The sequence below is a fragment of the Athene noctua genome, chromosome 14, assembly GCF_965140245.1.
Source record: "Athene noctua chromosome 14, bAthNoc1.hap1.1, whole genome shotgun sequence".
NCBI lineage: Eukaryota > Metazoa > Chordata > Aves > Strigiformes > Strigidae > Athene > Athene noctua.
Window position 1 is genome coordinate 9,075,410 of NC_134050.1, and position 14,143 is coordinate 9,089,552.

At 42.6% G+C, this 14,143-nt stretch overlaps 1 protein-coding gene across 2 annotated transcripts in view; it reads left to right on the top strand.

Annotated features, from left to right (window-relative positions):
- Nucleotides 1–368: 368 nt before the first annotated feature.
- ANO1 (anoctamin 1) overlaps nt 369–14,143 on the top strand; it is an 81,493-nt gene continuing 67,718 nt past the window's right edge. For both annotated transcript variants that reach the window (XM_074917816.1, XM_074917817.1), the window contains exon 1: nt 369–470. In XM_074917816.1, the coding sequence (XP_074773917.1) occupies nt 413–470 (58 nt within the window). In that variant the 5' untranslated portion in view covers nt 369–412. The remainder of the gene's footprint in view (nt 471–14,143) is intronic.

The window sequence follows — 14,143 nt, forward strand, 5'->3', positions numbered from 1 at the left end:
CGGCAGCTGCCGCCGTCGCTCCGGCGCCCGCCGCGGAGCGCCCAAGGTCAGCGCAGCCCGCTGCCGGCGCAGGTAGGCGCGGAGCTCCCTCCGCGCAACGTACGCGGGGGCGGAGGGGCGCGGAGGGGCGCGCTCGGGCGGGCGGGCGGGGAGAGAGCGGCGGCAGCGTGACGCGGAGGGCCGGCTCCCCGCGGAGGGCCGCGCTCCCGGCGGGCCGGGCCGGCGCCCGGCGCCCTTATTTAAAGTGTGGCCGGGGGGCGGCGGAGCGCTGCGCGGCGCTGCTCGCTGGATGAACGCGCCCTCCCCGAAAAAAGACAAGGGAGGGGGGGGAAAGGGAGGAGGAGGAAGAGGAGGAGGAGGGATCCTGGCAAGTTCAGTTTGGTACCAAGTGGCTGCGGGGCTCGGGTAGGAGATGGATAAGGATGAGATCCACCTGCGCAGGCTGCCGGCCGCCGCGCCTTGGGGACCGCGTAAGTCTTCCGCGGCGGGGGAGGTGCGGGGATGGGGTGCTCCGGGGGTGCGCTCCTTCCCGGCCGGGAAACGGGCTCGGTGGGCGGGCGGGCGGCTGCTGGCGTCGGCCCCCGCCCCGAGCGCCCCGGTAAGGGGGTTATTATTAGCTTTTCATCAACTATTTTTAAAAATCCAGGAATGATCTCCGCAAAGTACCAGTGAAATAAAATAGCTGTCTCCCGTCTTCCCCCCCGCCCCCCCAAACATAAAACAGTATAAAGTCCTCTTTACCTACGTTAATAGTAATTAAAAGCTCGTCTAACCCCGGGAAGCCAATCTAATTATGAAAAATTGCTGGAGTACAAAGTATATGGGATAAATCCTTGAGTTGATGATGGCTGTTAATTCACACTGTGCCGCGGAAGATGAGGGGGGGAGGAAAAAAAAAAGGTCTGACAAAATGAAATGGGTCTGTCTCAGATTGTCAGTAATGTTTTTTCAGAACTGGCTAAATCATGTATCTCTGTATCATTAACTAATGTGTGCAGCAAAATAAATTATATATATTGGAAGGGGAAAATACATTCCTTGGCTGAGAAGTTACAGAATGTTTAGAGCCAAAGAGCAGATCGCTTAAATGGTAGGGGGTGGGAATTTCCTTGGCTTCCCTCTAGAAATAAATCACCTCTCAGTGTCTGTGTGCATGCATGTGCACCCACATATGCATTTATATAAAATCTTCACGCACATGCACTTTGTATATAAAACCTTCACACACACGCATCGGAACACAAATTTTACAAGCACTATTTACTGAACGCATTTTTCTACCAGTTTAGAGACAATAAAACTAGAACTGAGATGCTAACCAGGAACATACTGGAACACGCTTGATTATCCAGCTGAATTGTATACAAATGAAATAAATTTAGCATGGCACCATTTATAAATTCCATGCTTTACAATCAAAATTCCAAATCTAACTGTTTGCAGCTAAGAATAGCATGGGGAGCCCTTTTCTTTACTCCCTCTTTTTGCATTCCCACGAAAACCGTTATCCTAGAGTCTACTCATTAAATGGCCAAATATTTCACTGGAGTTCAGCCCATTTCTAAAAGAAATGCTGTACGCTCATCAAACCGTAGGCTAGTGAGAGCACTCAGAATGAAAAGAAAGCTGTTTCTTTAACGTTTGACACAAACCAGCTGGGTTTTATATCTAAATACCAGGGGACAGGGTTCCTGTATGCCACTGATTGTCCCATGTTAACTTCTTTATTAAAATAAGGAGGAGCTCAAACTTTTTAAAACTGAAATGGAAAGCAAGTAAAGTATGGGAAGCTGAAGTGTTACCGCAGTACATTAACAGATATCGGTAAGAGGACTAAATGAGAAAATGGGCATTACTCATGGGGCAGGTGGCAATTTATCGTGAGGTAATCACAGTGATAGGGTGAGAGTCCTGAGAAATTGAATGGCTCTTTATCTTTGAGAAACTTTACATAGTATTTTACAGTGACATTCTCTATTTAATTTACTGAATCACCCATTAGGAGCATGAACATTGTGTACCAGCTTCATTAATGAGTTCAAGGGGCAGTTTTGTTCTCGGAAGTGCATGTTTGTATTTCTATTGATAACCTATCCAAAAGAGCTTGTTTGTAAAAGCTGTTTAAAAGATGAAACTCCTGTCTAATTACATAGCGGATCCATGTATTGCAGTACAAATCCTATCCAGTCCTATGGTAACTTTTGCATTTATTGTTGGAGAGACATGTGGAGACCCGTCCTCAATGTTTTCACTTGTCTTTATACTCAGAAAGCCTCCTGCGGACAGCTAAGGAAACTTGCTTGTTACAAGGAGTTAGGGAAGAGTTGGTGTCAGTGAGAGGATGATAGAAAACAGGAAAATGAAGGCGAGTCTGTACTCCCTGAGCTCTGGGTAAATACTACCAGTCACATCCAAAGTACTATTTTACTTTTCACTAGCAAGGAAAAAAGTGACCTCAGTACATTATTTTTGGCTCTTTCGGTGGCATGAAAGGACAGGTGTCCTTAGCTACATCTGTGCCCTCTGAGGACCCAGACATCACAGCTGATGCCTGCCAGTTTATTTTGTGCCAATACCTTCCTTATGTTCTGGGGTATTGAGTGCATCTAATGAAGATGGTGTGAGGGTGAAAATTGGGGTGGGCTCTGTGGAAAGGTACTGGCATGCTGACTTCTGAAAGGAGCACGGTGATACTCTGTCACTTCTGAGAAAGGCTTAGAGGTACTGGGACAAGTGCTCAGGACGAAGCACAGGAATAGGAGTCAAGTCTTTACCCCCTAGATTACAGCAATCAAAATTTCCCTGAGCAAACATTTGACTCCTTTGAAAACCATGATGGATTTTTGTCACTGACTTAAATGTTGTCAGACTATCACCCTAGAAAATGAAATGTTTCCCCCCCCCCCTTTTTTTTTTCCTCTGGAAGGCACTGTTCAGTCCAGAGCTGGGACTTTCAGCACAGCTCCCTAGGTTTCTCATGTGTATTACCCTGCTTCCTATGGTAGCACTGCAGCTATTTCCATTCACAGTGAAAATGATGAAGCATATTAAGCTAATAATTAATCAGAGATGACAAGGGACTAATAACTGTATTGATTTAATTAGGACTTCTTTTCCAGCTCTGTAACTTGCAGTCATGCACGTCATTAACTTAATATTTTAATTTGTAGTAATAACTTATTAATTTCTGTGGATGAGCACATATGCAGCTGAAGCTGCAGCTCTGACTTTGTGCTGGACTGCAGGCTTGTGCCTTGTCCTGTACACGACTGACAGCAAGCAGGGCAGTTTGTCAGGCAGTGAGGGCTCTTGCAGAGCATTGGGGTGATGGGAAGTGGGGCACTGCAGAGTCAGGTGTGGATGCGCTGGTAAGGTACGTGTAGCTCTATGGCTACACGCTGCAGTTGTGCGGGTATGACATGAAATACGGGGTAAAAGTAGCATGCCAAAACAGAAGGCAGGAGAGTAACCCTGGGAAGTAGCAGTATTTATTGGCATCAGGAAGGGAAAAATGTCCCTTTTGACTTTAATTACACCCTTTGGATTCTGGTGATTTTGAGAAAAGGAAATGCTTGGGGACGTGCTGTGGTTGGAAAATAAGGCTCGCTTTAAATTAGGATCACTTTGGGGAAAAGGAAGAAAGGAAGGGGCTGTAACAGGCATGACAGACTTCAGGACTTTACTGTGTGAAAGGCTGACGAATGCTGTTTGCTCATCTGCCCCTGTTTTAGTGGGGATACTTAGCACCCACTGGGGCATGCTTGGCGTCTTATGCAGCTGGGTCCTCGGCACGCCGCCCTCTGATACACTCCTGACCAGAGACTTCTCCAGGAGGCAAAGGAGGGAGAAGCTGTTCTCACTGAGAGCATAGTGCTAAATATACGGCTGTATTGCACTGTACAGCAAGGTTTGACTTCTCAGGAGAGAGATCCTGTTAGCCTCTGCACAGAGCTCAGTATCCTGCTCTGTATTATCACGGTGCTTGTAAATCTTTGCGCTGTACCACCCTCTGAAAGGCTGAATCCTCTGCTGTGTCCTCGTTTGCTGCAGAGGGTGGTCAGCACAGGGACGAGATCAGAGGAAGCCAAAACCACTGAGCAGGCTTCAGAGGAGGGAATGTCCAAAGTCCTTGGCATCGTCCTTTGGCAAGATGATGGGGAGTGTGAGGTGCTTAAGCTATCAAACATTCATTTCATACAGAGTTGTTGGGTCACTGTATAGGTAAATCATTAGACTGATGAGCTCCACGAACAGAAGCCACCACTTCTTTTATTTCTTCAAAGTGTTCTCAAGGATTCTGAAAAAGTACTTCTGAGCACATCCTAATATTTTAGTATACAAGCCAAGTTAATGATAGTGGCATAAAATAGTTATGCTTACTTTCAGGGACTACAAAAGCAGTTTATCTTGGGGCAGTGGGTGCTGGTATGGGAATACTCACCTTCCTGACCTCACCCGTGTTTGCTGCCAAACTTGAGATTATGACAGGACTCACAGTTCTGTCATAGGTACAAATTCCAAGAGGGGTTTTACAAATTACAAATTTTCAGGCGTTGGCAGCCTATGTGCCTTGCTGGGACCCTATCATAGTGTTATTTTCAGTGGTGCTAAGTCATCTTGTGCCAGCTGTTAGATCTAAGTAATTTAACAGAGTAATGTGAGTAACAGCGCGCAACTTTTTTCCGGTACTTTGAAGAGCAGAAAGATAGTGGTGTCTCCATTGTCGCTGCAAGGTAATTTATGGTAAATATAGGCCTTTTAGAAACAACCGCAATGGCTGCCTGGCTTGGGAGGCTCTGAATGTGCAGGAAGCAAAGCTCCTCGTGCTGGGCTGCATTAGTCACCACCACTGCTTTACAGGCTAGCCCACATGCCCTCAAGGGAAATAGATTTTTATTTATTTGGTTTAGCCTTTGATTTGTATCCCTCATCCCTCTATTTCTGAAAGTAGTACTACATCCTGGTGGGAGGGCCAGCCCTTCTCCCTGCCCCCTAACCTCCCTGTATCCGTTTGCCTTTATCTGCAGACGGCTGACCCGTGTCCCTGCGTACATCCTCGCTTCTCGTTTGTTCTGTTTCTTTGTGCTGCACCGCGTGTTCTGCCTTTTCACCTTCTTTTGCTGTTTCCAGTATCTCATCCCCAGAGCAGCGTTGCGTCTCCTCTGCGGCTGGCCCACATGACAGTGTTTTCTCTCTTCTTCGGACTCCCACAGTTCACATCTTTGAACATTCTGCTGGCAGTCAGTCCTTCCAGCCGTTACAGCAACTATTTCCAGATTTGAACTGATGAAAAGATAGTAGTAATGCTAGAGCCAGTGCCATTCCTCTTTAGTATCTTTGCCTGCTTACCTTATCTGCATATCTGATTTATTCTTGGCAGCTCTGTATCTGTGCTAGGACCTGGATGTACATTCTTATTCCTATGAGTGGTGTATTAATAATATATATAATCACTGAAATACCCTTTCAAACTGCAGCTCTGAAAAATAGAACCTTTTTTTTTTTTTAAACTGACACAAACACCTATGACTTTTTGCACATGACTGTAAGTGCTCCAAGTGAGTTTTAAAATCTGAAATCTGTTATGAAAGTCTAAGTGGTTTGCAGGCATTAACTGCTCTTTTTACATCTTATAAATTATTTAACTTACATCATGACATTAGTGATTACAGGTTACGTATTCCTGGTTCCCAGTCCTGCTGTCTTACCTCTCCCTCTGTTTGTATCCTGTGTAGGGAGAAACTTGATGAGTATGTACTAGAATGAGAAAAAACTTTGTTTTCTAAACACATTGCAAATATTTGTTGCCTCTTGCATCTTCATTGACGTCAGCTAATGTCCTGCTTGCAGAACAAACTTGGAATATGCAGTAGGGATCTCTGTTGATAAGTAAGGTTCACTAACAAAAATTTTGTCCAGGAAGAGAGAAACACATTTCGCAGCACTCGCTGAGTAAAAAGAGGGAAAAGGTTGGCTACTAAATTACATTTCCAGTGCAGATTTGGGACACGTTTTTAGAAAGCGAATAGGAAGTGAGCAGATACTGGCTTCAGCAACATCATAGGGGTAGAAGTAATGAACTCAGAGTCCTCTAAATAAATTTTAAAACTTTTGTTTTTAACATGGTATTGTGGGAGTTTTATAATTGTTCTAAAGAGAAACAAGAGCCAAGTCGGAAGTTTCAGGGCTAAGCGTCTCTCAAAGTTTTAGTTTTTACTGCTCTGAAGTAAGGAAAGTGGCAGAAACATGTCCAGCACAGCATTGAGTCAAAGAAAAACCTATTCTGCATTTCTGTCTGATCATTTGTGCTATAGTATCTTGGCTGATGATGTACCGCAAGATATGTCAATGAACGTGCTTTGCGATTCTTCCTGGATTTTGGCAGGCAAAGATTCAAAATATGGTATGATTTTATGCTTGTGGCATGATTGCCCAGAAGAAATCTACTGCAGACTGCAAAAGATGGAAGCTTTTATGCAAATACCATTAACTACATCACAATGTGTTGCGGCACTATTGTCCTGAAAAAGTTTTTCTACTGATGGATGCTATTTTGGCAGCCCAGCAAGCAGAGGAGAAAGAAGGGTTGTGTGGGCATACTGCATTTGCTGCTATTTTTTGGGGAGTTGAGCATCCAGCTTCATATTAAATCACCTATTTGTTTTTGGTTAGCACTGACGCAGTCTATTTATGTGGAGAAGCTGATCTAGGCCTTGAGACCTTTTCTCTTGTGTTTAACCTGGTATGGACACTGTTGATGGAAGGTGTGTGTATGACAGTTCGGGATGTACCGGCTGGTGCCATGAGGTATCTGGAGGGAGATACCCGCTGTAGGACCACTGAAAAGATACGACTGAGCAGACCGTGTCAAAGCAGCTGTAGCATGTGTGGTGAAAGCACCCTTTCCCGAGGCTCGCTAGTGGAAACTACTACATTATTGTCTGTATCCTGTGTTCCTGGCACGGAGTCTGAGACTGGTCTAAAGAAGGAAAATGGTTCTCTGTGTGTAGTCTGAATGTTGGTATGTGGTCAGCAAACCTCATCCAGATGCTTGTATCTTGCTGCATACTTTTGAATGTTCTTTTTCTGATGAATGGCAAGAACAGGTTTCTAAAAATAAATTAATGGTTTTCCCTTTTTACTTCCTGTGACTTAATATACTTTATTTATCTATATAGCTACTAGTCATCGTCATTCTTCAGCTCACAAGAGTATAAACAGAAATGAGCCTGAGTCACAAAGTAAGGATGTGGAGCCAGGCTTTTTCCAGGATTTTAGCCAGGTGTAGGAGTTGCAGCCCGGGGCTCGTGGAGGGAAAGGGCCAGGTCGGGGGTTGTGGCTCGGGGGTCTTGCATGCAAAATAGGCAGCACGGAGGTGAAAGAAAGAGTTTCTGCATCTTCTTCCAAGGTGGTAAAACCTCGCAGCTCTGTGCAAAGAGTTAAAAAACAAATAAAAATAGAGTGGATTTTTAAGGTTAGTTTATCACTAAAATAATAAAACCCAGGTGAGGTTCCAGCTAATTATGCCTTTCCCACTACCCTTAAGGTTGATCAGACCAACATCCAAAGCAACAATTACTTTCATTTAATCAGCTCAAGCAACATAGTTTAACAAATATAGTCTCCTGGGGCATATAGTCAATTTGTCATGCTGCTGATAGTGTGCCCCAAACCAGTCATAAACTTGAATCAAACAGATCTGAAAATAAATCAATGTTATTGGGATTTTTAGGAAATGGTCTCCTTTCTGTGGTGATTGCCTACTAAAACTTAAGGCTGCTCTATACAACAGTAGCAGAACATGCTATAATTTTGTCTACTCATTAGAAATGTGAAATAATCTGACCTAAAACATGCTGAGCATCATTTTCCTTCCCAGAACGTATCTTGGGAGTACCCCTCTTTGTTGCTAAGCAGCACATCTGTATGTTATAATGTATGTTAATGTTAAATAGGAAAGACACGTTGTAAGGTATACTGGATAATACGGATTTGTGCTGTCTGGAGCTCTGTGTGCACACATACCTGTGTCTTGAGGTGTGGCTAATAGGACTGTGTCCCATGGGAGAAGCGGACTTGCTAACAAACAGAATAATGAAGAGTGGGTGTCAACATATTCCAGGTTTTTTATCAGCATAACTGATAAAAAGTGGTAGCATGTGACTTGAGTAATCCCTAACTTTCAAGGTTTCTGGGGATATAGGTATCAGCACTGTACTAGTGGGGTTGTGTTTGCATGCTCTGTCAGTTTGTCTGTGAAGAGTCTTCTAGGGCTGACATCAACAGGGACATAGATTTGAAATGTTACTTCATCTTTACAATTGTTGTCAATAATCCATTTGGCAGAGAGCTGAGGCCAGCTAAAAGGCAAAAGAGAACAGCCTGTGGTACGCTGTAAGGTCATACTTCTGCTAACAGAGACAACTATTTCTATGCTACAGATTTGTATTTCAAATTCAGTCACCTTGTAGGAATATTTTACTCCGTGTGCCCTGAGATGTAAGATAATGTTTGGGCTCTCAGAACAGGAACAGGTCCTGTTTCTGAACAATTGTACATGCAGGAGATCCTCCTTTTGCTCACAGGGTAGGAAGCCAGGTTGAGAGGCAAAGGCTGAACACAGAAGTCATGCTCTAGCCCTTTTTTACATGTTTAGAAGTGCAAAGTATTTCTTTACCCACAGATCTTCAAGGACTTCATAAATTTTAGTGAGCAGTTAGGAGAGCCCATCAACTCCTTTTGCATTGCATTTATTTGCTGTTGCAGAACTTCATTTATAGCAAGAATGAATATGTTGAATGTATGGGTTTGACAGGTAACTGAAAACAAGAATTGTCATTTTAGTTCACTTGAAATGGATTCAGCTGAGAGAAGATAGTACTTGTCCAGGATGCGACTGTGTGCACTGTGTAGGTGAGAGTGGAAGAAGGAGAGCAGCGTGTATCAGCCCCAGATTAAATGGGGTAAAAGTGTTCTAGGTGCTCTTTAGTTCAGATTTGGAGTTTAGACTACTGGGCTATGATTATTCACTCTGCTGTTTACTTTGCATGGAACTGCTGAGTGTCATCACACTGGAAAATCTGGCCTAAATGAAATAGCCTATTTTTTTAAATTGCAGCTGATCGATTTAATTTGAGAATGAATCTGGTCTCAAACACACTAAGAATAATGACAAGTTATCGACCGCAAAAGAAATTGTGCTCACCGGTACCATTCTTACACTGCCCTAACAACTTGTCATTTATGTGTTGTGATAAAGTATTTCTAATTAATCTTAACATTTAGGTCCATCTGACAATATAACTGAGTATTTGGATAATAAAAGCCAAAGACTGCATTCTACTGGAAGAGCAGAAACGGGTTTTGATTTAGATTTTAAACAGGTACATACCAGAGGCATATAAACCAAATCTAAGCCTTTTTAAGCTAATAGTTTCTAAATGTCAGATGAATTAATTTAATTTTTAAACTTCGTAACATCTTGCTAACAAGCTTTCAGCTAGAGCCAGATTCTGGTTTCCAAAACAAGATCTTTGTTGTCTTGATAATATAAATTAATGAAAACTTTCCCTTTTTGTCTTCAGTATATTTTCTCAAAATAGCTCATTGAGGCAATTTGCTATGCCCTCTGGCCCTTGTCCAGTAAAGCACTTAAGCATACAAATAGCCCTGGTTTTGGTGGGAAGTGGGCAACAGAGCGCGAGACCCTCCCGTGCGTCCCGACGGCTTCCATGCCTCTGTGTTTTCAAGGCAAGTCTTCAGCACGCTTCCCACCCTGCGCAGCACTTTCTCCACCAAACATGAACTGTACCTCACAATACAGTCCTGAACCTTCATTCCTGCATCTGTGTAAGGGGTTTTAAGAACTATTTAGCTGTAGTGGAGGATCTTTGCGTTTCAGGTAGCTTCTCAGTAACTGCTCTGGAATTCAGCTGAGATTTTGCCATCTGTCTTACTTTTGGAAGCAAAGCACATGTCTAATGGTAGTTGAGGAGCTCAGCATCTCACCAGCCGTGGCACTAAATCTTTAAAGTAAAAATCTAGTCAAAGCAGTTCCTGAGAGCCTGCGATTGATTTCAGTCCGGCAATTACTTTGTATTGACTGACTCAAGCACATTGTCCATCAGTAGCAGGAGTTGCCTACAGAGACTTGGTTGCGGGAAGCTTTCATGTTTTGCAGGTGGCAAGTACGATTAGGGACACTAAGAAACATATTTCAACCTCAATGTGAACAACCTGATGTTAAAAAAAAGCATTTAAATCTCATGCACTGCATGAAGGGTGTATATGTGCTGTCATTTAATAATGTAAGTAGGAAAATAAAGATTTCTCATAACCAGATTATTACAGGGGAATATACGTCCCTCCTCTGGAGTTTGATATTGCTGTCAAACCAAAACAGGGAGCTAATTTCAGCTTCTACACTTTCCCAGGTTTGATACCATTGCTCTTTCTGTTTCTTTGCACCACATCATTTTTGCAGCTGCTCTCTTTTTTTACCCTTTTTAAACAATTTTGTTTTAAGATTCAAAAGGTGGAGAAAAGGGGATATTACAGAAACAGAGACTGAACTGGGTAGGGAAAGTGTTTCAGCTATCCCCAGGCAGGAAATTTAAGCTCCTCTGAAACCTGAATGAGTTCTGGAGCAGTCTCATTAGCTTTATATATTTATTTCCCTGTTTGGCTGTTCTGCCTGCTTTTCCCACGTTATCATCAAAGTGGCCCCAAAAGGGACAGTGAAACAGAAACTATCCGTGAGTTAGAGGAACAAAACAAGGGCTTTTGTTAAGCTACAGGTGCCTTGGTTTTAGCAAAACTTTAATTGCCATGTTTGCAACTGTTGCGGCTTTCTTCCAAATGTGTTTTAATACTGGGGGGGGGGGGGGGGGGGGAATGTAAGAAGAGATGTCAGTGGCAGCCCCATCTCGTTGAAATTTGGGTTGAGCCAGTCCACTGGTGGTGGTTTCTCCCTCTTCCTACTCTCTGCCCTGGCCTGAATGCAGATAGGTTTGCAGCAGTGAAGCTAAAGGAAAAAAATAGTTTCTTCCCCTGGTTCACATGAACTGCTTTGAACTGGAACAGATGTGGATGTACAGAACTATCTGCTTACAGCAACTGTTCCATTTTTAACCATGGGTTTTCTATTCAGGTCTCTTTATCATTTTAACTTTTTTTCTGTTTCCACGTTCTTTTCCATAATAAAATATTCTTAACTAAATGGGTTTTCAGCTCACATCCAAGACCTTTGCAAGTACTCTTCTTTGCATGAACTTACAATGCCAGCATTATTGTTCAGTGACTTTTTGCTAATAACGATGGCCAGTGGAGGCAAGGTCGAGTTTGGGTTTGTGGTATTTGTAAGATGGGGTTCAGAATATCGGTTTATTACCAAATTAGGGCAGAATCGGGAGTCCAATGTAATGATAATAACATTTCACAAAAGGTGTTTGTAATACTTAACTTTAAATGGCATTTCTATTAATTTTCTGCTTTGTTGAACTGTATTCAGCTTTGGTGTACAAAATAAGTTTGTGTGCAACCCAGACCAAAATTGTTCCAGTGAGTACAGATAAGAGATTGAAATTCAACCACAAAAATTCAGGCAATGGGGGTGGTTTTGCTTTGTGTTTTTCATGAACTTCTACTTAGGAGTAAGTTCATTCAATAGTTGATTTAATTAAGTGTTCAATAATTAATTCCGCAAATGCTCTGCTAAGTAAGAAGGTGAGCCCTGCAGTTCCCATTGACCGAGACACAGGGATGTCTCCTGAGATGAAAAAATGCATGTAGTCACAGATGAAATCAGTAGTGGTGTTTGGTTAAAGCTAATCAGTTATGCCTCCACAGTTCTGCACTCACTTGAGTGGACCATGTGGCCTTTATTACAAAATTAGGATTCATTTTTTTAGAGTTACTTCAGTTTCTCTGTTCTCTAATTTTCTATGGAAACAGTCAGTTGTTTGTATATTGGAGGCTGTACGTGTCAAGTTCTTTGTTTTAGTTCATTGCTTTCAGCCTTGACGCAGAAAATAAAAATTTCATCAAAGTTGTGGAGACAGATAGGATTTTAATCTAAACCATATTAAAAGCTGAAACCCTCTGTGACCATGGGGTTCAGCTGTGAACTACCTCCTGCACTACCTTTGGGAAGGCCAGAAGTTTTTCTTCATAATCTGAAGGCCCTTTTCTCTTCTGGTTGACTCAATACCAATTCTAAAACTGGATGATACAGTCCTGTGAAGCAATGTGGGGATATTCTAGGAAAGCAGGATGTCCCAGTACTCCAGGCTATGGATTTGTCACAGCACTGGGTAAGAAATGCTTTGCTGTTGTCGGGTTACCTTCTTATCACTCAAGCTGAATTAAGTTAAATGAAAATAAAAGTAGATATTCACAGTGTGGAAGAGAGAGTTTCAAATTTTCCCCAACAACAAATAGATGAAGAAACTAAGTGAAATTTTGTGCTTAATCTGCTCTTACCAAGGTTAAATGAGTAAGATCTCTCTCCATCTGTCAATCTGATAAGGTGTAGACAGGTTTCTGACACGCAACTGCACTCACTTCAGTTCTTGTGTAATTGCACCCCCGGGGTGCACCTTTCAGTGTGAAGCATTTCTCTTGCTCTTTACTCCTTCCTGTTATCCATATGCTTTGGGTTTCAGTAGATGTAGCTCACTTTATTTGCTTGGTTTAATTTTCATTTAAACTTTCTTCTAAGAAAAAAGTACAGATATTCAACTGCAAATTTTATTTTAATCTCTTTGGATGTTTTTGGTTATGCTGTATGTTGCCACCGCATAGCAAACCCTTTCCACATTACCCCCAGAGCAGAACTTTTCACATGAACTCTTCTAGTGTCCTTGCACTACCCTTCTGCAGCTTTAATGAGAATTCAAACTTCATGAGAATCTACCCAGTGCACAACCACATCAAAGCTGTGGTTGAAGCCCAGTTTTCAAACAGCCCCCAAAGTTGGCCAAGACTGGTGTTTCAGTTTTGATTTGATACGTTATATAGAGGCCTGACTTGCAACATTCAGCAAAGGCTGGAAAGCAGACACCAAGTTCCCAAAAGCTAATTGCTGTCTGGGCTGAGGCAACATCTCGTTTATCCATTCCTGTAACTTGTCCACATGAGTTGTTTTATCCTCTCTTTCACCAAAGCACCACATAATTTGTCTGGTTTTAATATTGACCAGTAATAATTTCTTAATGTGAAAAATGTGCAGTGGAGGAAAATCTGTTTACAGTTCTTTGATAGATCAGTTCCATTTTTGTTCACATTTGCCAGTTGTATTGACTTTTATTTTTAAGGAAAAATAATTATGTGAAGTCTGGTTTTAGTCAAGGACTTTTCTGTTTTACGTGAGGAACAAATACCTCTTGGATCAGGAGAGTAAAATTAGGTGGGAAAAATTGTTCTTTCCCTTTGACAAATAAATCAGTTGCTCCCACCATACAAGAATATACAGCAGTGTGACGTGTGGGCACTAAGGATAAGCAGACACATCAACAGAGGAAAAATCTTTGACAAGTTTTAGGTATGTCACTTGGACATGGGGTGTATCTTAGTAGACAGTCTGTCACTTTTATTCCCTAATAACTTTTGACAAGAGACAGATAATACTGCAGAGTTTATTTTAAGGTAGATTGTTTAATTTTGTGTCCGTTCTCTTTATTTTTTTTTCTGGATACTTTCCCTTTTTCATACCAAAAAAATTGTGCCCCTGCTCTTTGTTAAATTTGGGGATTTGGGGTAAGTAGCTGGTTATATTTGGGAAGGAAGCAGTGGATGCAGAGAGCAGCTGGGTGCTGTCGGAGTGTCAGTTCCTTGGCTGTGGGAGACGTGCTCTGCACTCCCGTCCCTCCACCACACACTGCACCCCTGGAGCCAAGAGGGATCTCTGGGAGCTTGGGGGCTACTGGGTCTCTGTCTGCAAGAAAGAGATGATACTCCCGAGCTGTCCCCAAGGTTCATGTGGAAGAATACAGCTTTTTTCTTTTTTTTCTTTTCTTTTTCTTTCTGGATGCATGTTGTTCTTTGGTCAGGTGAGCACTTGAGAGTATTGGTGAGTACTCCTGCGCAGAGCGGTACTGGTGGAGGTCAGTGGCAGCCCTTGGGTCCCTGCAAGCCCAAAGACTTC